Source organism: Dermacentor variabilis, chromosome 5 (genome assembly GCF_050947875.1).
Source record: "Dermacentor variabilis isolate Ectoservices chromosome 5, ASM5094787v1, whole genome shotgun sequence".
Taxonomy (NCBI): Eukaryota; Metazoa; Arthropoda; class Arachnida; order Ixodida; family Ixodidae; genus Dermacentor; species Dermacentor variabilis.
In genome coordinates this window covers 13,316,803-13,342,060 of record NC_134572.1, presented here as the reverse complement: position 1 = coordinate 13,342,060, position 25,258 = coordinate 13,316,803, and the positions used below count along the sequence as shown (strand labels likewise).

Sequence of the window (25,258 nt, the reverse complement as noted above, 5' to 3'; positions counted from 1 at the left end):
GTCAATATGCACACCTGCGTTTTTCCCACATACGCGTATGAGCGATTTAACGTTCCTCTCGTCATTTACCATCGTATTCTTGAGCAAGGTGGATGTAGAAGCAACTGTTTATGGCCTCGAACACGCATCGTTGCGTCTGGCAACTTAATTGATCCAAATAAACGCCGGCCACATTCGCTGCTAGCCTGCAAGCTAGTGCCTTCTGCGCGCTGATAGAATTGTGGCAGACAACTTTGCATGGCTCCTTGCAGGAGAGGTTGGAGCACGGGGTACAGGCAATAATAATAATCGTAATCAATCAATTTATTAATCAACTGTTTACTTTTCGTTTCCAGGAAGAACCCTATAATTTGACTACTGGTTCATGGGTGCAGTAACAAAATCAATCAATCAATCAATCAATCAATCAAACAATCAATCGATTGATCGATCAATCGTTGAGTCGGTCAATTATTTAATGTGCTCAGGAACAACATTAAGGTCTGGCTAAAAATGTAAAAACAAATAAGTGAGAATGTAAAACTACAACGAAATGTTATAGCATATTTGTAGAATAAAGAACTGGACAAGCAGTTGCATAATGAAGAGCGATACAGCAATAACACACAACTTAAAGACGGAGAACAAGTACGGAAGGAGAGAGGAACTATGAGAAGACAGGAGAGGGGCGCAGCAAGAAAGAAGGCTAAAAAAAAGTAAAATAATCTGGGGTTTTACGTGCCAAAATCACGACATGATTATGAGGCACGCCGCACAGGGAGAGTGCGGATTAATTTTTACCACGAGGGTTTTCTTTATTTTTTAGCGTGCACCCAGCGTACGTTACACGAGCGTTCTCGCATTTCGCCTCCCATAGAAATACGGCCGCCGCGGCCCGGGTTTGATCCCGCGTCCTCGGGCTTCCCAGCGCAGCGCCAAAGCCACTCCGCCACTACGGTTGGTTGAGGAGAAAGTGCGAAGCTCGGAACATAAAGAAGAAAGCACGCCCTGAAAGATATCAAGAAGATGAAAAAAATGGCCGTTGTGAGCATTTTGCATTCTCTGCATGGAGTAGGACGTGTCTGTTGAGAGACGCGGGAACGTGGAAGGGCCGATGTTCCCCTGGTAGGCTTCTACGGAAACCACAGTGAAACAGAAGCTAGTAGATCCGAACACCTTATAATTACATGAATTATTTTGTATATAAAAGAAAGAAGACAGTCCGACTGCCTCTGCAACTACGTGATTGGAGTGTAGTGTGATCACTCATACTTGAAAAGTTGTTGGCGTGTGAGGTCATAAAACGGTACTGAATGCATAAGCATTTATATGCCTACCCAAAGAGGAAACCCGTCCGTCCGTCACGTAAGACAAACCGCTATATATTCATAAGGAAAACAAGTTCGAAAGGAATAACGTTGGAAGTGGTAAGTTTCGAGAATACGACCCACGCATAGAAATCGAGTGTCTTACCCACAAGGCTAAGCACCCACTTTTTTTTCTTTATTACGTGGGAGCAGAATCTTCAGCAAAATAAGAAAAACAAAGCGCTACAGATATTTCAGGGGACTGAAATCACATTCGCACAAGCGTCCCATAACGACATCCAGTCCGACGCACTTCCTTGTGCACCGTGCACACTGCGAACGTAGGCAACAGATTCTTGAAAAACGACCGAGTGCTTCGCGCTGGTTCAGCGCGCCTGTCACACATTCTACTGCGCCAAGTACTATGAAAATGTCACATGGTCGGTCGCAGGGATCTTTAAAAGGTAGGAAACGAATTGTGTATGGCGTGGCATCTAAATCCTCTTTAAGTGTTCTTTCAAGAATGTTCCAGAAGGACATGGCATGCCTACAATCTACAAAACAGTGATCAATTGTTTCAGCATGTGGACGCAAGCAGAAGTTTGTCGACCACGGCACGAAGCAGCCCTTTTTTTCTAACCAGGTTTTGACAAGAAGGGTTACCGAGTGTAATTTAAAGAAAAACGTTTTGATCCCTGGAGGACGGACCATTCGACGGGCAGCTCAACGACCAAGCCCTGGCCGTCCAGAATGCCCGCGATCGGGCATTCTGGTCAAGCTCGGCTTGGCGGTCCCTCCGGGGGACTAGTCGGGTGGCGCGGGGTCTTCCTGTGTCTTCTCTGGAACGAATAAATTTGTCTCACAAACTCACTCACTCACTCACTCACTCACTCACTCACTCACTCACTCACTCACTCACTCACTCACTCACTCACTCACTCACTCACTCACTCACTCACTCACTCACTCACGCTCAAGCACATCTAGGTAAGGACATTCCAAATAAGGCGCACGATAAGGGAGAACATAGAACCATTGTTTCCTGGGCTAAACATCCACACTTGCAGAAGTCGAATCTATCTAAACCACATAAATGTGTTGTACCAATGGTAAAAAAACAAATTTCGAAGGAGAACAGCTTCTATGAAGGCCTTCTTGAAAGAGTTGGTGATGGTGGAATAAAATTCATCTCTAGGGCCACACATAGAACGGGCTTGGAGCACTAGAAAAATTCCTATTTTGCAAAAATTCAATGACAAGCACGCCACATCCCCGATGCGTTTCGGTGATCGCCTTCCGGGATGCGTTTTCCGTTGGGGCGTTTATTGACCGACCAACATGCCACCGATCTCTGAAGGCTCATGTGCTTAACGTAGTGCAACATAGACAGATAAGCAGTCATTGAGTTGATAAGGATGATAAGGAGTGAAGAGAGGTTATATAGGTCTCATCACGGTTAATAACAGTTCGAGGCGGATGGATCAGGTGCTAAAGAGCAATACGGTATTACCGACCCCCAGTGCAGGGTAGCAAACCAGAATCTTCTCCGGTTAACCTCCCTGCCTTTCCGACCCCGTTTATCTCTCTCTATCTGTAGAGTGATCGGGACAATTCTGATAAGGTTGATGAGGACCGATAAGAGTTGATAAGGATCAGATCGAGTCCGGTAAGGTTGATAACAACCGATAGTAGTTGATAATGGTCGTATTATGTCATATAAGGCTGATAGCGACCTATAATGGTTGATTATGGTCAGATCGTGTCCGATAAGGTTGATAACAACCGACAATGGTTGATAATGTTCAGATCTAGTCCGAGAAGATTGATAACGACCGATAAGGGTTGATAAATGTTTATGCTGGTTGTATCAAGTTTGATAAGATTGATAATGACACCGGGCTGCATGTAGATGAGCAAATGGCACAATGCTTACACATACTTAGACAACTCTAGTTGTCTATGTGAAGGGAAGGCAAGATGATGTGAAAGGAATTGAAAGGAAGATTATATTATGGGTTTTACGCGAACGTGAGGAAATTCCGGTCTTGATTAATTTAAAGCGAGCCCGTTTTGCTGGCACCATTCAGAGAATGAGGATAGGTCGGACTGCAGAGCGTGGCAGTCCTCTATACTGTGTACCTCCTTAAATATTTTGATGTCGTCAGTGCAAAGAAGAAATGAAGACTTCTGGATTGCTGAGGAAACGTCATTGATCAAAATTAGAAAGAGAACCGTAACTAACACGGAACCTTGGAGCACACGCTAGATACCGTACAAACAAAAGAAACAGTTTTCAATTATTGATCATTGACGATCACAAAGCAGGACGCATCGAGGAGATAGCTGCAGTGTACAGCTACAATAGCAGCTTCAACACCGTCGTGCGCAAGCTTCTCTAGCAGTAGGGAATGATTGACTGCATCAAAGGCCTTGTTGAAGTCTCAGTACACAGCAACAACTTGCCCCCTTTGCGTTACGTACGGGCGTGGAAACCTGCATCGTAAAGCTGACGCGGCTGGTGGTCATTGAGCGGCCAGGACGAAATCCGGGCTGACATTTAGCAAGAACTTTTTTTCGCTATACAACTATACACTGTGAATAGGTCCTTCGAAAAAAACGTGGAAATTGCACAGAGCACAGAAATCGGCTGATTGATATTCCGGGAAAACGCGAGAAGCCGGGAAAACGCGAGCGGTTTTGTAAGCATGCGGAAATATGGAATTATTCCAACAGTTATTAAAGATTGGTGTCAGGACAGGTACAAAGATACTGCCGTACTTTGATAATGGCGGTCACAATGCCACCCGGGCCGCAGGGCAAAGATATTAGTCACTGGGTGTTCATAATTTAGTCATTGCATACATTCAATCCGAGATGCATGTGGTGCCCTTACTGAATGATTACCAGATACAAGGGATACTTACGAGAATAGCGGCGCTTGTGGCGACGTGTTGTGGGTCTCTATTCCGATTTAATGTCTTGTACTATTCTCCTTGCAGAAAAGCAGAACTTAGGAAGTCATATATACACTCATGAACGCTGCCATTACACTAGCAGATTTTTAAAACACATTTGCTCATATTTGTTCATTGTAATGACACTTCTGCATATTTTGGTTAGAGGCAGAGCCATTGGCGTCGCCATCAGCATTGTTCTTTCCGACTACGTTCTTGGTATATGCCACAGGAATGAGGGAGCGGTCTGTGTTCTCTAAGCTATGCTCCAGGTATTCTGAAGGATGTCGCAGACACGACAGCTTCACAGTACGGGCGCTGAGCTCATTATTGCGTATTGAATCATAACGAAAATTTCGTCGCGTAACAAGGAATATATCTATACGCGAAAACTGAAATGTTTAAGTGCTGTCCCGTGGTCCTTGTCCATCCGCCATTTTGAAATTCCAACACCAATGCAAGATGCATTCAGGATGCATGTCTCGTCATGTTAACATCGTTTCGCGGCCGCGAAATTGTGTGAGTGAGAGGGTTTAACGTCTGAAAGTAACGACATTCTGATCAAACAACGCTGTCTACAGGACTAAGATGCCGCAAAGGCAGGCTCTCCCAAATCGTCCTTGCATTCCGTTCCCATAAACATGAGGCCTCCGCGCACTGAAATCGCACCCGCGACCTCTTGCTCAAAAAAAGGAGGTAGACACTGAATCTTGACGGAGCTTAGAGCCTCTGAAGAAGGAGATAAGGTCGCAACGTTAAAAAACGTTTACAAGACGAGCACAACAAATACGGAAGTGTCGATAGTGGCAAGAAGATTCTATCCACTTCATTTTTGTGCCGACGTCGATACCGAATGCTAGGCTACTGCCGAACCCTGCAGCATGAATAAAAACAACGTGCGTTCTTATCGGCGGTTGTTAAAGGGGCACTAAAGTGAAAAATGATTTCTTGTGCATCAGCAAATTACCGTTCTGCAACACCAAAAACACCACTCTTACAACAATAAGACGTTTGGTAAGCCAGAAAAAGCGTAAGAACGAAATACGGGTGGCGACGCCTACTTAGTTCCCGCACCTGGGGGCTGTGACGTCTTGGATTTTGATGGCATTTTCTAGGGCCTACCGATTATATATAGCGGTACAAATTGACTACATTGTGTTCTAAAGGAACCAAGTGTTAAATACGGCAAGTTTCGGGAACCTTTATTCAGCCAACGTGGCCCAAATGCGAAAACATACTTTGGAATCCCTGACGTCACGCTGACGTACCGGCGCTGGGGTTTCGGCGCGAAATTCAAATACTGATACTTGGACCATCATTCTCTCATCTAATAATCAAACAATTTTTTTTAATGACTGCCTGCAGGGTTCTCAAACAATGCTTCATTAGTCCAAACTGATTTATTGTTTCGCTTTAGTGTCCCTTTAAGGTGTCCTCGTCCTTCGATAGCGTTCGCGAAGACGCACTCGTGCTTCTTCGTTCTTTTTTTTAAAACACAGGTCTGCGCCTGTTGACGGTTACACGCTGAGTTAAGCCGGACGGCACGCGTGGTAATAGTGATTCTATTTGCGCTCTCAAATCTCCAAGGCCAACATTTTGGTTCCACTTTCGCTTTTGAAATCAAATTCCTACTTTCTGGCGACAGTAACGAAAACTGCAAATCTCGCCGAGGAATGGTGTTTTGGCCACAACTCCTTCAGATATGGAGGACTCCGCACGCGATACCACCGCACAATGTTCTACTGAAATTATTATTATTATTTGTTTTGAACGCATATATACAATTAACAGGAAAGGGAAAGCGAGGAGCAGGCTGGCAACTGCCACCGGAAGGGACACAACGCCTGCTACTCTTCAGAATGGAGGTGACAGTAACACAGAAATGGAAGATAGGAAGGAGGCGAGGAAAGAGGAAAAGAAGAGCAACAGGACAAATCGAAAGAATAAAGTAGAACACAGTACAGATCACACACAGTAGGGCCGATCACTGAAGGTCACGCTACTACAGAACGTTGAATAGAAGAGTTTCGACGCTACAAACGTGAACCTAAGTTAGTTAACTCTAGAAAAGTAAGTAGAGCGCGATGAGCCTGGTCACGTTTAGACGCACAACCACTGGGGTACAAACATTCGTCGAGTGTCGTACACCGCAGGCCAAGGAGGTGATAGTCTGTATTCAGATTACACGCATTTTGACTTGAAGACACAATTTTTTCTTGTTCTCATTTATTTTAACACCGGTACTTGCCAATGCAGTTGACTCCGCTTTAGTTGATGGCTCTCTAACCTTCTATACGCCTGCAAGTGCCATTAGGTATACGACAGCTAGAAGGAAATTGACAACCCTAATCCTGTAGAGCTACTCGCGGTGAAGAAACACTTAGACGGGAATAGGGGGCTTTAACGCCCACGAAGCTCTTCCAGCGAGAAATGCCAGCTATTAGTCAGTACCTATGCATGTGAACAATGACGTGCTTCTTCCTCTGCTGCAAAGGCGCGAATAGAGCTCGGACAGCTCAAGGGCTCAATTTTACAAGTTGTTTATCGCTGACGCGGGATACAACTGAAGCAGATATTCCGCTTGCGCAGTTCGCCTTTGTGCCGGACCGTTGACCGAACATACCGCCTGTCGCGTTTACTATTACAGTGTGTACTTACTTTCCAGGTGCGTTAGATCATGGCGGTGTGTTGAACAGAAATAAATTACTCCTTATAAGGGGTCTGTGAGCCACAGCAAACTAAGGATAGGCGAAGTTAAAATGCATGGGTTGTTGAGGGAGAGAAATGAACCGCTCGCGCGCTACGTGCACGATACCGAGATGCACACTGCAGCTGTGTTTCACTATACAATAGCGATGAAAACAACGAGCGCTCGGCGTAGTTCCGCGAGCATTGTTCACGACGTAAAGAATGATATTTCTTCACCCAAGCGCCGGCGTGTGCGCTGTTCATTGAGAGTCGACCACAGGCCTTTCCAGCGCGAAGGAAGTCGCGCCGCTCTGCCTCCGTGTGTTTGCTTGCAGGCGGAGCTCGACCGAGGCTGCGCAGTCGCGGCCGCCGATGTGTCAGGCGCGGTGAGCACCGTCGACGGCGTGCCGTATGCCGCCCACCACTTGTCGCACAAGTGGCTGCTCGTCCGATTCATAGCGTCGCGCTGCGTTAGCGCTGTATTTATTCCTTTGCTGCACTAATGTGAAGCGGACAAATGCTCGGCGTTGTTACAGCGCGGAGTCCTTTTTCTTTCTTTTTGCTCGTGCGGAGGAGCGATGTAGCAGTGCAGCTGTGTGTAATCGGCGCGCGCACTGAGCCGGCAGATTCTTGCAGCTGGTTGAACTAATGGTCTCCATATCGAGATACTGCCTCTGTGGTTGGATTAGAAGAAGCTTGAAAGAGCAGTCACGACGTATAGCGCTGCGAGCGAAGGTGAGTCACTATGTGGGTAGCTCTGACGTCGCACTTATACACGACCCCTATTGCGGAACGAGCCATGCGCTGCTGGAGTTATAACAGCCTCGCGACTAAAGGGCTCAGCTTGTGAGTAGCAAATGCTAGGGAACGAAAGTACGATAGTGGTGATGATAGCTCTCGCTTGCGAAAAAAAAACAGCTGTGCGAAGCGATAACGAGCTTAGTTATAATCATCTATAAGGCTTTATGAACATCAACTAACTATATATAGCCAGTAAGGTGCTTGTGGGAGGGTGTTGTCAAACAGAAATTTAAAAAAAAATTGATAGTCACTTTTAGCATACGACAAATAGGGTGAATGCCAAAGCCTGCGTGCTCAAGTGACATTAATTATAGAACTTGATATTCTCATTCGAATGCGTTGTTACTTCTTATTACTTGTTCTCTCCCACCAGAGGTCGGGGGTTAGAGTGCCTTAATGGACAGTATCTTAATTAACTGTATTGTAATTAGCTTCGTCTTAATTAACACCATATGTTGTGGGTCCCAGTGCCTTAACTCTATTTTAATTAGATGTGTCTTATTATCTTCGCCCTAACACCAAAGGTCGTTGGTTCGACTCTTACCGAAGGTCGTATGTTCGAGTGCCCGAATTAACTCTATCTTTATTAACTTGGCCATTTTTATTTTTTTGGCATGATGAGGCCAAAAAAGCCAGCCAGCTCCGAGCCAGCTGTGGGAGAAGACGACGGTGAAAGCGCGTGTCTGCGTCAGGCGAGCTCACACGACTTTCTGTACCGCACGCCGCATTTTCAGGGCCACCGTTTGATCAGGCGTTTAAAGCTTTCGCCTTGATGAAATTCAAGATTGCGGAGGGCGCGTGGATAAAACTGAGACAAGAATAGAACGGCGACACATACTAGATATGTTTACTATAGTACTAGAGTGCTTTGATAACCTTTTGATGGTGCCAATCTTACTATGAGGTGCACTTACATAAATATGTCAGAAATAAATTTTCTTTGTCGATTTTTTCCTGTAGATATACGTGAGTAACCGCAAACACGTTGCCATTTCCGATACACGTTGCGGTATAATAATGCGCCACACCGTGTATGTACGCATGCGCACTTGGCGCGCCAACGCTGGAGATTGCTGTAGCGGAAGGTGCATTGAGGGGGGGGGGAGGGTTGCTATTATGTGCTAACCTACTTTAAGGATGCTTTTCATACCCTTGTTGGTCGTTTTGTCACTCATTAGTAATCTGACATGTGTAATATTGCACTACAGCACTCGCCAAATAGCAGCACTCACGAAGAAAGAAACAAATGGCAGTTTTTCTTGTTTTTTTTTAAGGTGTACGTCTGAAAGCGCTACAGACGCTTAGCAAACAAGACAAAAGGAATATGCTAATGCAATAGACATGTTGTAATCAATCTGAAGCGAAGTTTTTGTAGTGCGTTTAATTAAAGTCTCTAAAGCTAAATGCGGTGCGTGCAACTGTGTCTAATTTCATCCTATGCAACGTGTAACCTCGTGCAGTGTTTATGTATCTGCGCCGAACACTGGTTACAACTTTAATGCCATGCAACTTTTATGTTTGCGCACTACACCTTTCACGAGATAGGCGTGATAGATATGCCTAAATTGAAACAGCAACTGGTTCGGATGTACAATGTGGGACTGGACGCAATGACGTCACCAGGACGAAGGCGATATTGGACGTTTGTCGAGAGTGGAATGGTGATGAGAGAGGTACACGCAGAGAGAAGTATGACACACACGTGTAAACAAATTTAAGGCTTCCACATTCTTTGTGTCACGATGGCGTGTGCCGATTTTGGAGAGAGGAAGAACACCTTATTATTCAGGATGGCAAAGCTGTAAAAACCGTGTGTCTATTTGCTGACGGCGTACTGCAGTGCTGCGCTGACGAAATTTTCCACGCTGAAGTGTACCGTGTGCCGAGAATGGGCGCATACCCAGTGGCACCGTACCCAGTGGCCCGAGAATAAGAAGTGTATTGAAATAACGAAAGGCCGTTGGAAATAATGCGCCATTTCATTAAAAGATATGTCGGCTTCGGAGATATACCTATGAGCTGGCATTAAACTTGCAGATTTTATGTCGTGATTTATTACTCGTTTACGCAGAACACAGCTGCGCTCACTGGCTCAACTTTGTTGATAATCAAGCAGTGTCCTAGGTACTGTATAGGCCAGTATAGGCTACAAGTATCGCAGGCGAGACAGTTCACCAACCGGTAGACAGGCCACCCGACCTCGGGCTGATATGAAACCGTGGTGGGCTACGCAATGAAACAAGTTTAAAACTAATTAATGTTAAGTACAGTATTGCATGGAACATGCGGGATACGAGTGATCAATTTATTGGTTCCTTTTATTAGAAAGAATGATAGCACTGAAGCCACAGTGCCGTCATTCTATATATTAAACGAATCGGTGAATCATACTCCACGCATTTCATGCAGTAGTTCACTTATCATTTATCACAGACATCACCGACTTAAATCAATCTCAAAACGCAAGAAACGGACAAGCGAAATGCACATGGGAAACAGACTTCTCGCCGCGAAAGTTCGTCACTTCCATCCACCACGACGTCTGTTATGCACCCTTGCCCCATTGTCCTTCCTGGTCGGCGACAAAGGTGATTTGTAGCACTCTTCCTGTCATGTAGCCATCCCGCCCGTTATGTCAGTAAACCTCGCTTCGCGAAGCCGCTACAATATGTTTTATCGCTCTAGGCTAGCTGGTCCGCCATTTTCTTCACTGAGGCCAGAGACCTTTCAGTTCTGCAGGCACGTTGACAAGGTTGAATGGAGTCCAACGGGAGAGGTCAGAAAAGGCTACTCGATTTCACATACAGAAAAAACCTGAACTTCCTTAAATATAACTTAATTAGCGTCATAAAAGAATCAACTTTCGCTTCTTAAGATTGCCAGGTGTATTTGATAGAAATGCCTTTATTGAAAACCTGTGATACTTAGGGCACAACAAGTCGGGCCTAGCATTTACCAGTTCGAAGGCAACAGGGGTAGCACCATCTGAATTATGGCCGCTCTAACATGGCAAAATGTCCTAGTGCACTCTAGTTGCCTCTTCATTGCTCCGACAGCGCCCAAACTGCAGATTCCTTTTTTTTAAACACGGTGGCCCACACTGTAAAAAAAATTTTCCTTACTTTACAGAAAATTTGCTGGTAATTTGTGACCGAACACTCTTCCGTAAATTAAGAACGGTCATTTCCGTAGAACGGACAACTGTAAAAAAGAGACCGTAATACAAGATACGAGTGCTTCTGTATCTAGAAAACGGAAGACTCTGTATTCTGAATCTGTACTATAACCGTTAAAGTACGGTGCTTCTCGTATTCAGAAAACGGAACACACTGTAAGCTGAATCTGTACTATAACCGTTAAAAAACAGGTGCTTGCCGTATTCAGAAAACGAAAGACTCCGTATGCTAAATCTGTACTATATCCGTTAAAGTACAGGTGCTTCCCGTATTTCATCTTGCAGAGCATATCCATTATTCGAAGAATGTGCCATCGGGGACAAAATTGCCCAGGACGTGCGAGAGTTGACCGAATTTTATTGGTGTGCTATTTGCTGGGATCAGCCGTGCCACCATCTGCGTTCGGAATGTGCATACGTGACCCACTGTTTTCAGCAGTCTTGAGCAGAAATGCAATTTGGTCAACGCTCGCACTTCCAGGGTACTTTTGTCCACGATAGTACATCTCCTTTAATGCAAATGTCATGAAGGCAGCTCATAGTCAAAGCAGCAGGTCACCATTGAGAAAATTGTCTTGCCAACACACTGACATGGCTGCAGAGATAAAACACTTTGCACTTTGTGATATGAATGCACTGCATAGCATATATACAAAAAGGTGCAACATTTCAGTCCTCAAGTTCTTAGATCACAGAAGCAACTTTATTTTCTTCAATCACTCGTCTTGCACTTCTTCCTGGTGAAAGTTGTTCTTGACTCCAAATGCTTGCAAGGATAAACTTGCTGCTGTTAGGAGAAACAAATAGTATTCGTGAATATCCATCCTAAAGAAAGCGGCAAAAAAGTATAATCACAGAACACGACAAAGCAGTAACTTCTGTGTTAGAAAAACATGTAAGTAGATCAACATTGTTGGAACAAGGGATGTTGCTGTAGCCAACATTTCGACATAGGTGCTTGTCATTAGGGTAGCAAATGTTTTCCTTGGCTGTGTTGTTTTTGATTGTGCATATCTCACTGGCCCCTAGCCTCATTGGGGGAGAAGTAACTGGTGCATATAATAGGTCAAGAGAAGCCAAAGTGTTAAAATAAAGGAAGGAAGGGTGTGCTTAGCAGTGGTGATTGTGATGGAGCGGGTATGAGCAACGCTGTCAGTACTTGCCAAGAGTAGGGGTGACCAAAACAGAAAACGATGTACACATGTAAGCAGTCATTAATCCAGTAGACCCAATCTTCCCAGAAGACAAAATAGGTATCAAGATAAACAGCTTGCACTTTTGGAAAAGGAAAACGAAGAATTAAGGAAAATAAATTTTGTATCAAGATGCATCTGGTTAAGATCACTGCAAATGGTAAATGAAGCCACATTATGAATATATATTTTGTTGAAAGCCAATGAAGAAAAGATATATTAACCAAATATTAAAAAATAGGGACATTAAAATTAAACTGGGTATGACCATAAAACAGTAAAGAATAGCCTGTGGAAAAAAATGGGATGGATAATATAACCAGGTGCAAGATTGCAAAACGTCGAACGCTGTTTATATTCATGCTGCTGTAACGGCTTCAAGTTTCTGTCTTCCTGTGGAACCTTTGTCTTACTTGAACAAGGAAATGGGTCATTTTTTAAACAAGCCAGTTCAAATGCGGTTCAAAGCTTCAGCAGTGTTATAATGAAAGAGAATATTATGGTCAGCTCTCCTGGGTGTGCTTTCATTCACCAGTTATTTCCACCAGTGCAAGTTCAAAATTTAATGGTCTAAATGGACCTTAGCTCCTGGCAAACCATTAGCTGGTCTTTTTTTCAACACAGATGCCTGCACATTATATGTGTTGACAGGAGTGCTAGCGAACTACATTATACTTGTTGCCACAACCAAAGTGAAACTTGGTAACAGTGATTGAACAAAAAAAACAGCATTCCACAATACTGATTCAAGTCATCTGGAAAAGTTGCTTAAGTTAACGTACACCCCCTACTCCACCAGACACAATTATTCACCACACTGACTCTTATGGTGTCAACCATGCTATTACAACACTAGGCATCAAATGAGGAGAATTAGGGGATAAGAGGGCACAATGCTTTTTGTTAGAACATCAAATGTGCTTTACATAAATGCTACATTCCAACTAACAAAGGAGCAACCGGTTTGTGAGATAGTGACCAATGCATACGAAAGCTAATGACATTCTGTGCAGCAGAATGTTGACGATGAGGTGTTATGCGCACAAGTGTACTCTTTCACACAAAATGACATCCTGCACTCAAACCTTGTGCCAAGATTAGAGTTTTAAAAACACCATAGTGGAAAGCAAAGAGTGCTAAATTTGTTGAAAATTACTAAAAATTATTCGATTATTCATTATCCTTACTGTTCGTTAAAGATTCACAGATTGTTCCCTACGGGTGCTGTAAACAGGCACCCTGCTTTTACAGTGGTAGCAACAATAATCTGTGGCACAGACAAGAATAAATGCTCATGAAGTTTATGCAAGAGTATATCCTACAAATTACACCCCATTTCACATTCCAATATGGTAGAAGAGGAAGACGAAAAAAACTACTTTCTGGTGGAGGATGCATACCGCAGAATAGAAGAAACAAGTGTACCCTAACCATTGCTGCTGCCGATGCCTGTGCACTAACAGTTACATATAATATGGCAGTTACAATTGTTTTTCCACAAGCACTGCAAGCTGCGGCCAGTTTACCAGTACACAGCTGTAATAAATTTAGGGCAAGCTAAAGCTCTCTAATGGATTTATCTCATATGACACAATTGGAATGCAATATTCTGCAAATAAGTGAAGCGCGATGTGCCACCCATACAATGAAACACCTTTGAAGAATCTGAATCACCACCTGCACTCTTAGGCAAAGTTACACCCTTTGGAGTGCCCCTTCTGCCACACAACAATAATCGTTATCTGCCTTGATGCGTTTCCTTTCTTGAAAACGCCACGCCCGCTACTTTGCTGTCGGGAATGCTATCATGCTGATAACGCGCATGCCGTTCGTTACTGGAAAGCACAGGGCTCGCAGCGTTAAAGAAAGGAAATGCATAAAGGCAGATGACAATTATCGTTGTGTGGAAGAAGGGGCACTTCAAAGGGTGTAACTCTGCCTAAGAGTGTGAGCCGTGACGAGGGAAAAGAGTGTGTTCTGTGTAAAGTAGTGCACCTGTATAACCTAAAGCTTTGGAGAATGCATTTAGTATGAGCTGGGAAGGTTCCTAATTTTAATTGCACACAGTGAAAACCTCCATGCAGTTTTGCAAAACGCAAACCCCCTACCTTTTTGTTGTTCAAACGTAATGACACGCAGGGCCATAACATGTACATTATGGGTTTCGTTCCCAAACAATCAAAGTGAATAGCACCACCCTAAGTGTTATGTGCCTTCTTGTTAGTGTCGAATGCTGCGATCGGCAGAGAAACGGATTTCTGGAGCAATATAAAGTATTAGGTACTGTGATCCCAGTTCTTTCACTGCTGTTTAAGCATTATCGGGTCCTAAAGTAAAAAAACGAGGAATAAATACATGCATATTTTACGTCACAGCCCTCATAAGTATTTAGTAGTCTGGATTATAAAGGATTCCAGATTTACAATGCAGGACAGATTTTATTCCACTGAAAGAATGGCATCATGCCAATGATTCTGCATTTGGTGCTATATTTATTTGTATTTAGTTCAGTTGGAATGTGTGTGTATCGTCAGCGATATCGCTTGACATGTTTTATATTGACTGTTTCCTAAATTTAGGCAAATTCGTATTCGCAAATAACCTTGTATGACACCAAGAACTTGCTTAGCAGGAGTATTTCTAACATTTGCAAGATATGAGGCTCTTGAATGCATATCTAAGCCTGGGGTACACGCCGCCCCCTAATCTCATCAGCAAGTTTCTGGAACTCATCTACGAGGTTTCTTATGATGAATGTAAAGTTGCTTGAACGGGAGAAATAGGGAATTTATAACAGGTGAATTATGCAGCATAAGAATGATGTCAGCAAGAAGCAAGCGTCAAGAACTATAAAATGAAGACTATAAAATGCAAGAATTATTTGGGATGATTTAAAATTCTGGCATTGGAATGAAATGTCTTTTAATCTATATATAAACTCTGATTATTCACTCTACTACCACTACCTTCATTAGAAACATTCATAATCATTATCCTATCTATGCCACATCATCTTCGCTAATATTCAAGCCTTCATAAGCTGCTTTTTTTTACAGCTCTGTGGGAAAGAGGTGTCCGTGTGAAGACCATATCATATACTTATTACCCGTTTTTTGATAAATGATAAGGGAAACACTTCACACCAAAAATGCATTGAGCTTGAGCAAGTTCTGCGTTTGATGCTGTTGATTCTTTTTTCCCTTTGCCATCATTGACCCACCTGGTTAGCTAAGTAGACAGAAAAGCTGCAGGAGAAAGGTGGGGGTGCCAAACCAGACTTGTGCCCCAGGGGACCTTTTCACGGTCACTGGAGGAACTGCCTGTGGCCTCGGCATCTTCCTTGAGGGCCATGGCCATGTCTAAGAAACCTTGTCTCCACAGGCTGCACATAGAAAGATAATTTGCTGAGCTAAGTCTTTTTCTTAAAAGAACCCATTTAAGTTGTATTCGTGGCTTTGCACCACAAAACTGACACATGACTGGCCACTCAAGACACTTTATGTGTATTCGCAGGCTTATTCCTTGGAAAAACACTTTTATGTAGCACACAATCAGTAAGAGTAACAAAAAAGTGTATCAGGAGGCTTTCATATTGCTCTACAACTTTTCGTTGACACATTTCATTTAATTATTTGAGATATTTAATAACTAATTAAGAATTATGTAATTAGGCAGAATGCACAATATAATCAGAGTATCTCCAAGCGATGGCAAACATCACCTTCATTTTGTCTAGTTACATCGCATTTACATATTTCTAAATCTTGGTGCATGATAGCTAAGACACCCTCAAAAACAATATTAAAATTTTCATAATCATCTCTTGCGTGTTATTGGTGGCTATGGCTGCTTCAAAGTTATTCTTTCAGTATGGTACAAGCAGTTTTGAAGTGAAATTGTTTTGCATCGAGGGCATGTAATCTAGACAATCAAGCAAAAGGTCAACTTGTGTTCACTATTCAGATGTTTAACTAAGAAGCTGCAGGAAAAGGAAACAGGACACAACACCTAATCAACAATGCAAAATTTGAAAATTTAAACTGAACAAGAAACCAGTTTTTGAAAACACAGAAAAAAAGCCAGAAGCTTACAACGAATACACCCTTGCTATGTACTCCAAGTGAAGTTGTTACCGCAATGCTTGGGCACCATATGAATGTAACAATCAACAACTTCGAGCAGAATATTAACACCACTAAATGAACTGGCCTTTGAAGATTCTTGATCTGAAATCCTCAACGACTTGTTCTGGCATTTAATCTGTCAAGCTCAATCTGTATTCTCAAAAGCTGGCTCTCGGCCATAATTTCTCTAAACGCAACATCAGCTTAAATCTCAAGATAGGGTTGACCTCTAAATAAAGTGGATAATGCATGGCAAACATCATGAACTCTCTTACATGTTAACCAGAGGGTTCACTCATGCAGCCATGAAATTGTGATGCAGACACGATATATTGAAGCTGGTTTTGTGAAGTGTTTCATGCTTCCAAGGCTTCTTCAGTTGTGAAAGCTGTCTCCATTAGCTAAATAAGCGATGAGAATAAAAAATGTACTTCAACATGCTCACAATATGTTGGCCATTTGCAAGTAAACAGCAGCCTTTTTGGGCGCCCAGGTTGCCTGGTGCAAATCTACTATGCCACAGTACTTGCGTTAGCCAGTACCAGCCACTTTAAAATGCAATGTGTTCAGAGCCCTTTCCCTCTGTTTGTCTGCTTTGGAAACAGTTTAACATGTGTTCAGTAGGCGTCTAGAAAAGGGACAGAAAACACTGTGCACCACTGATTTCTAACATGTTTCGCTGGATGCAGCACACCGCACCGGATGCAGGTGAAGCCAGTGGAAATGCGATGTCATGCAGTCGCTTGTCCTGGAAGCAAGGCATATGGTGGACTAACTAGTGCGTGCGATCAGATAATATTGCTGCCGAAAAACTTTTCTTTGTGGTTTTTCACATTTTAGGAGGTCTCTACATGTCTGGTAAGCACTTTTATGACAATCTGAACCCGTATACGATAGTGTTCTCTTACATCAAGTTTTTTCTGATTTACCAGTGTTTCCATTGCAAGCCACTTATGTTAGCGACACTGTAGACACTACAATGGAAAAATTCTGGACACCTCGAAACACTGCTTGGGTAGGTTATGGCACATCAGGCAGGCATGTTAGGGGAAGAAATGCCACACACCCGTGCAACAAAGTGCTGCCGCAAAGTTGTGAAGCACCAACTTCCGGGACAAGGCCAGCTTCAGTCGAGGGCGCTCGATGTGCTGTTCATCCCCTGTAGTAGAGATCAGTGGCGTGTACCCTTTTATACTGGCTGTCTTTTCTGGTCGGAACCTTGGCAACAGCTTCCACCATACTTTTTTTGAACCTGCAACATGTGCAGAGAAAGTCACATCACTGTGCGTTGATTGTCTGGCTTTATTGTGCTACACATTCTATCAAATCATTAAAAAATACAGTTCACACATTTTTACTACTGTATATAGACAGTCTAGTTGCTATACACGCGAAACATTACCATTCCTCTGACAGAAAGCAACAATAGAAGCGTACACTGGAAAGCTACACTAAAATTTAAATTGATGTGACACCGTATGAGCATACAGTATGCTTACTGTATGCTCTAGCCCTGTGTCAAGTAAAAGTTAATTGTCAATCATTTATGGTGTATTTCTACTTATTCTGGGTCATCAAACTGTACAATCAATGTTCCATGTTTACACATTGTTGGCTTTTGATTGCCTATGTGATCCGTTTCCTACTTACGCATGCAGTAATCCCACTGTAATAAGGAAAAAGAGAATAGGAAATTCCGTGATAATCTTCCACATTTGATGAGGGCAGGAGCAATGGCCAATAGCATGTGGTTGAAGCTACGTAAATACTCAGTTTTCACACAGCTTAATTATTCAGCAAGTAATAAAGAGCTATCCTGTGCACCTCTGCATGACCAATAAAATCTGACTACTTGACACTGCACTAAGGCTGCCGCTTGGTACTGTTCGGCAGTTCAGCTTTGGTTTTCTGATATACAGAACTGTTTAGGTACTAGTAGTTTACTTTGCGATAAAATGGAGCTTGGAGCACTGGTCAGTCATTTGCACATAAATAATGCGACAGCAAATGTAACACAAGGATAGGAATATGGGTCTCTTGGAAAAAGTACATACACATTATGATTATAATGTGATGTGATGCCACAATGAAACAGAAAGCAACGCATAGAAGTGGACGGCGCTTCCATGCCACCAAAGTTATTGGACAGACAGTACTTCAGAAGTGCCCGCAACACAATGTGTTGGCGGGCTAGTTGGTGTGAATCCATAAATACTTTGTTAAGCGCAAAACAATGGACACAAGAAAGACGACCAGCACAAGGCGGTACACTCAACTGACATCACTTTATTGCGTCGCTCCTTTATAAATAGTAGAATCTAGAAGAACATGCGCAGTGAGCACCATGTGCAGAGACCACCAACAACCAATCACAAGAGTGTACTCATGCGACGGGATCCACAAAACCATATTGAGCACTGCACAAGGTTAAAGAAGGCACACTAATGCACTGTGACCCCAATGACTGTATGAAGAAAGCTTCCGATAACTCTCGGGCGGTGGTATCACAGCACTTTTTCAAAATCGAAGTATCACGAAACATGGCTTTGCACTTCCATATTTTACAATGTTGAGCCAAATGGGAACCTGTGCCTGTTGGTATGGATCGCTTAGGTTCGCAATGTTTCGTGATGCTATGATTTTGAAAAAGAGCCGTGATACCTCCGCCAGAGAGTTATCGGAAGTTTTCTTCATACAGTCATTGGGGTCACAGTGCATTAGTGTGCTTTCTTTAACCTCGTACAGTGCTCAATATGTTTTTTTTTGGATTCTGTCGCATGAGTGTGCTTTTTTGATCAGATGTTGGTGGTTGCTGCACATGGGTGTTCACAGCGCATGTTCTTCTAGATTCTGCTGTCTACAAAGGAGGGACGCAATAAAGTGATGTCAGTTGAGAGTAGCACCTTGTTCTGTCGTCTTTCTTGTGTCCGTTGTTTTGAGCTAAAAAAGCAATGATGTATTCCTTGTGTGTGTTTGAAGACAGCTCCACACGCAGTAGCGTATCCAGTATTGCTGCCCAGTGGTTTAGCTCGCCGCAGTTTGAAGTGCCACAAAACATAAGGAGAGAAACCTGCATTATAGTCTTGTTGCAAACAAGAATATAACGTGAAGTGCATTCTGAGGCCAGAAACTATAAAAAAAAAATTTCATGATGCACTGCTGTGCAGGGTTTTATAGCAAAGTCAAATACATTTAGTGTAAATATCACACTATGATAGTGCACAATGGTGGTAATCTGTAATAATATAAAAGGTGCCTTAATGTTACAACAAAAGCTGACATTACTTAATAATAGCCCTGTAAAATTTAGCATGCAGGGGCACCGCTTGGTTAAACAATAGTGATGTATTGTCTATGTACACAAGTATTACCCACGCATTTATGCCATTGTCTAAATGGCATAAATGAATGGGTAATACTTGTATACATAGATATTACATCTCTATTGTTTAACCAAGTGGGTAAACTATGTCTGCCTGACACAAGATTAGAATTAAACCATAAATTATATATATTCACCCTAACAGTAACACCTCACTTGAACTTCACAGTAAGTAGACGCCTGTTGATGCCAGCCTCCCCCAATGCTAAACTGTGCTGCATGCTCTACAGAGAAATTATAGTGGTATCACTCAACTCTGAAGCAATTCAGGACTGCAGCACTGTAGAAGACATCTACAAATGTCCCATTTCATGTATGACAGCCTGAATTGCTTGCACATCTTACCAAGTGCAAATTAAAATTTCTTCTTGTTTAGCATTTTTGCCTGCTAGACCACAATCCAATGTCATCAATATATTAACATATTACCTCAAAGAACCTAATTTGGCTTATAGATTAACACCTTTGCATACTGCCATAGCTGCACTCTGTCATATGCGTTGCAATCATAAAGGAGTGCTGGTCCACCAGCACTCCAATGTCACTAACAGTGATCACCTACACAGCTAAGTAAACGGTCATGATTCAGGTGGCAAATAGCTAAGAGAAAAAAAATCCACTCACCTTGAGAGCTACTATACTGCAATAACTTGAGAGAGATGGACCCATTGCAGGCAGCAGACCTCTTCTCAGCTCCAGCACAACAGCAACTTGCCTTTCAGTAAAAGAAAAGGATTGATTAGTAATGATAAGTTACCTTGTTTTTGCTGAGTATCAATACAATCTGACTTTCATGCATATCCACTCTCCGCTTTAGTAACACAACTGAATTATTCGTCAAATAAAAGAGTCTATGATGATACCATTCGCTTCTCTTGTAGGTCCAAATTTTTTCGCACTGATACCCCGTTTACTGCTTGCTTACTGACACGAATGCCTTAACTGCCCAGACATCATTCGAAGGAACACGTCTTGCTGCACCGCAAAAAGTTGCACCAAGGAAACACAGCAGAGCAAAGAACTTTTTTTTCTGGTCACAATTAAAACGTGCACCCAAGCAAGAAAGTAACGATCACAGGTAGTGAGCGACTGCTATTGCCTCGAACATTTATTTCCGTATTTTAACAGAAGTTCTTGTATCGGATACAGTATGCTCTCAAGCCAATACAAGCGTCAATACAAGAGCTCAACTGAACGCAGTTTTATTTTACGCTTTTAACGCGAGTGAACAAAAGGTTAGAAGCACCTCACGGAAATTGCGATCGAGCCAATCGCGCTACGACTGGAATCGATCTGAAAAGATAGGGTGATCCCTTTCCCCATTCATGCGTCATTTTTGCCCTAAGACGTTGCATAGTGGTCTTTTGAAACAATATTTCTGTTCGCGACACCGGCTTACCACACATCATTTTAACACCTACGTTATGCAAACCAAATAAGATTAAAATGGGCTTACCTCATGAGCAAGTTACGAGCGCGCGTAGACTGTTGAACACCCGTTGAGAGCAAGCAGGCTATCCGTGTCCAAGCGCATACGTGCACCCAAACACAGGACAACTTCTTCGATGCCGCAGCGTGCAGAGTTTTGTACACGAAGTGAAAGACATCCAGCGCAAATATCTCCGCGCGATGACGGCAAATGACGAGCGCACAAGCGTACACGACACAGCGACAAATTCGGAACTTTGCCAATTCGAACGTGCCGAGACCCAAGCAGCGTAACCATCCATCGTTTCTGTTCTTCGCTCCCGATGCGTCAATCTCTCTTCCTTGGGGTCTTGCTCCACTCTTGAGTACAAATCAAGAGATATTTACGGCGAATTAACAACACTTACAACACGACTCGAAAAATGCCGGCTGACTACACATGTGCAGCTCCGTCCGCCACTCCAACGGACGCGCAGCGCGTGCTGCCCCCTGGTGCCGCACTCTGAGCGCGGAGAACCGAACAGAATCGGTTTCGTTTTCGCATTTGTGCTCTAGTTACTCGAACTGCAATATAATTGCTTGACAATTAATTGAATTCTAAAAGAGGAGAACGCTTTCTCTCCCACAAGTTAGTGCGTTTTATACAAAGGGAGAGAGAATTCAAAAAGCTGAAAGGCAGGGAGGTCAACCAAAGCATTCGCTACTGGCGATAGCAAACCCCTGTGCTACAATAAAGTGCAAAGCACTGCACTGCGATGCGTCCATAAGCTCTAGTACAGTGATAATTTGGGCTGGTTGGTGCATGTAATGAACGGGTAAATAATGAGTTGTGTCATAACATTACCCATGCATAAAGCACATGGAACTAATGGTGTTGCATTCTAGGTCAAAAAGAAATAAAGCTTGAATCGTTACATCTCGACACTGGGCATTCTGTCTTTCCGTATTATTTTTTTCTTCTTTTTGACAGTATACACAGTACTAGCACGGTAATAGGTCCTTCATCTTCAGTCACCTTCCAGTAGTTCACACATGTCGGTGCATGTTCGCGTTCTTTTTATTCTACCGTACAAGAACGAGCGCGCTTACCGGTCTTGTTTCAAGATGAAGCGCCAAATGTTTGCGATTACTTCTTTTCGCAAGAATTAACACATGAACAGTGAAGATTATGCGTAATCGATTTGTCTCAATGAATGGGCAGTTATTGTCAGAGACGAGATATTTGGTAAATATCATGGGAATGAGTTCAACCAACTACATTGCAGTTCAGCAGTGCCCTTTGACATTTGGTTTAATTGCTTGCCGCATTCGAAAATTTCCTCCGACCGTTGTACTTGGATCTATAGGCCGCCAGTCCCCTTCGAGACCATTTATTGCCAAATGTAAACGCAGTTACGGTCATTATACCACTCCCTGCGTTTCGGTACTGATTTAGAGTGCGCACAATTTTTGGCGTATATGGCGTAAATGCTGGCGTAAATGCACCAGCACCTGAGTGCCGCAAGCTTGTTTACGTATGCACGTATGTCCCCGGCTCTTCATTCACTTAAACATATATGCTGTGTTATTAACTATAAAAGCGCTTAATTTGAGAACATTGCGAGAACACGCATATATTTGCGCATATGATCAGCGTTACAAAGCCCGTATGCGCGGCAAACTGCGACCGGAATAGAAGATGCGTATATATATTTATACGATCTGTTATTGCAGCTTTTGGTAGAAGGCTAGCTCTCACATTTGTACGCAACTTCATAATGCGTACAGTTTGCGTGTTCAATAAAGTATTGTTAGCTGAAACTTTATGAGTACGAGCGCTCATTCAGACAGCTTAAATTTTCTCACAATATACGGATGTTCAGATAACAAAAATACGGAATTCTCTCTGTTTCGTCCAAAACAGTGTATAGCCGTTATATGATTACAGTGAAAATGTCCGTAAAGCTGAATACGGAGAGCACTTTCCGTATATTAACGGCAGATTTTGCCGTATTTTTGAAATATGACATACTTTCCGTATTTTTATCTGTAGTTCTCCGTATAATGACAGAAATCCCCCGTAAAATTACGGAAATTTTTTACAGTGCAGCTAAATTTAGCCAGACTTTAAAAATATTCGAATGCCACGTAGCTGGACCACGATAATGTTGTTTGCCGTCGCTTGGAGATACTCAGATTATTTTTTTTTATTCTACCTAATTACATAATTAGTCCTGCCCGCTTCTCAAATATTATAATTAGACGAAAAGTGTCAATGAGAAAATTGTAGGGCAACATGAAAAACTCCCGATGCAGCTTTCTGTTGCTCAGTACGTGCTACATAAAAGTGTTTTTCCGAGCGTGAAAGAAGCCCCCGAATACAAGCAAACTTCCTTTAGGGGCCAGTCGCGCGGCAGTTTTGCGTGCGAAGTCAATAACTGAAAGTAGTCACTGTTTCTTTAAGCTGCATAATTACAAAATATTTAGCTGTGACGACCTTAACTCCAGCGTATTTCAGTGTGTTATAACTTGTGACTTCCCAATGATTGCTTGATTTCTTGTAACTGAACGCACACGGTACAAAAATTGTTAGTATGAAACGCCCCTGGACATCAGGGAAACAAAAGGCGTGCTGCATTATTAGCAAAGGCATATCTATTTCTGTAAAAATATGACACCCGCTGCTTTGATATAACCAGCGAGCTAGCTTGTGAACTGGGATGGCAAGCAGTGATTTGACACTTTAATGCTACTATCACCAACAGTTTTGTCTTAACAGCTTCATTTCATTGAGAACGACGATCCCGCTTTTACTATACATTATCAATTTGTAGCTTTCACTGATTTGTTTCGCAGTTAAGCTGTGTTCTCTCACGTAGAATTTGCTTCCCTAATAAAATAATAGTGCTACATTTTATGAGCTGTTCCTTGTCGACAAAGACGAATTGCTATGTGCATGAATATTTATTCTTACGACGTCATCTTGCGAAGCGCGGGTATTAGTCCTAGTGTGTAAACAACGTTTTCTCGCACAGCCCAGTATTGTTCATGTCTCTGCTTCTGTCTTTATGATCGGCCGACGTGCAGTGACGAATGGTTTGTCCTTGAAACGCAGGGAGTGCTTCTATCCACCCGGTGGTGACGGTGACGCAGAACTACGGCGACTCGACCGACTCCTCACCCAACCAGAGCCAAGTGTCGCGGAACTCTTCCAGAAAGTCGAACAGCTCACTGCTCGTGCACAGCGGTGAGCCTGCCTTGTGTTTGCTATGGCGCCTTTTCGATGCGGGAGCATTGCTTGGCTCAGTGTGCGACCTCGCCGTCGTCATGTATTCGTGTCACCGGTCAGGTGATTGACAAATCTGCGCAGTACAATTAACCGACTTCTTCATATTGCTTTATTAAATTACGAGAAGGCTTTTGGCTCAATAGAGATACCAGCGGTAATGAAGGCATTGCCTTGCCAAGGAGTGCAGGAAGCATACCTGAATATCTTAGGAAATATCTGTAAAGACTCCATCGCTACTTCAATTCTCCGCAAAGAAAGCGGAAAAGTTCTGATCGAGAAAGGGGTGATGCTTGAAGACACAACCTCTTCAATGCTCTTTACTTCGTGCTGAGAGAGAGAGATGAAACATGAGAGTAAAGGCAGAGAGCTTAACCAGACACACGTTCGGTTTGCTTCCCTGCTATGGGGGAAGGGCATATAGGGATGGAGAGAGAGAGAGAGAGCACACTCGACATGCAAGCTATTACACTGAAAAAGATTAAGAGTGAGGGTTGATGGTGAATATTTCAGCAAGCTACGGTTTACAGATGACATTTTCCTGTTCAGCAATGCAAATGAGAACTTGCAACAAATGGTTTAGGAACTTAACCTAGAAAGTGTAAGATAGGGCTGAAGTTCAATGTGTGGAAGACAAAGGTAATGTTCAGTAGCCTGGCAATAGAACAAGTTAACGACCGCTCAAAAAATTATGGGGCGAAAACTGTCAAGCTAATGTTGAAAGACAAGAAGACAGCGGTGTGGATTAAAGAGGAAACAGGGTTAACTGATAGTCAAGTTGAGATTAAGAGGAAAAATGGATTTGGGCAGGATATGTAATGCATACAGCAGATAACCGGTTTTTTTGACATAAAAATTATAACAGCGCAAACACATGCAACCACAAAGTACCAAAGACGAGACACAAGCGCTGTGTCTTTATGTCAAGTATGCACCAACTCGCGCAGAAAGAAGTTTTAATG

The 25,258-nt window shown here is 42.9% G+C and overlaps 1 protein-coding gene and 1 long non-coding RNA gene across 7 annotated transcripts in view; one reads left to right on the top strand and one right to left on the bottom strand.

Annotated features, from left to right (window-relative positions):
* The window catches only part of Dgk (diacyl glycerol kinase 1), a 650,907-nt gene that overhangs the window by 575,566 nt on the left and 50,083 nt on the right, over positions 1-25,258 (top strand). For all 5 annotated transcript variants that reach the window (XM_075691755.1, XM_075691752.1, XM_075691754.1 and 2 more), the window contains one exon: positions 24,126-24,257. In XM_075691755.1, the coding sequence (XP_075547870.1) occupies positions 24,126-24,257 (132 nt within the window). The remainder of the gene's footprint in view (positions 1-24,125; positions 24,258-25,258) is intronic.
* On the bottom strand, positions 10,856-21,752 carry LOC142582268 (uncharacterized). Of its 2 annotated transcripts, none has more exons than XR_012828401.1 (5): positions 21,060-21,752; positions 20,228-20,318; positions 17,288-17,473; positions 15,318-15,479; positions 10,856-11,688 (listed from the first exon to the last, which is right to left on the bottom strand). It is a non-coding gene; the product is annotated as an uncharacterized LOC142582268 (long non-coding RNA). The 2 variants fall into 2 exon arrangements; XR_012828400.1 differs by having other exon boundaries at positions 10,856-11,691; positions 21,060-21,751.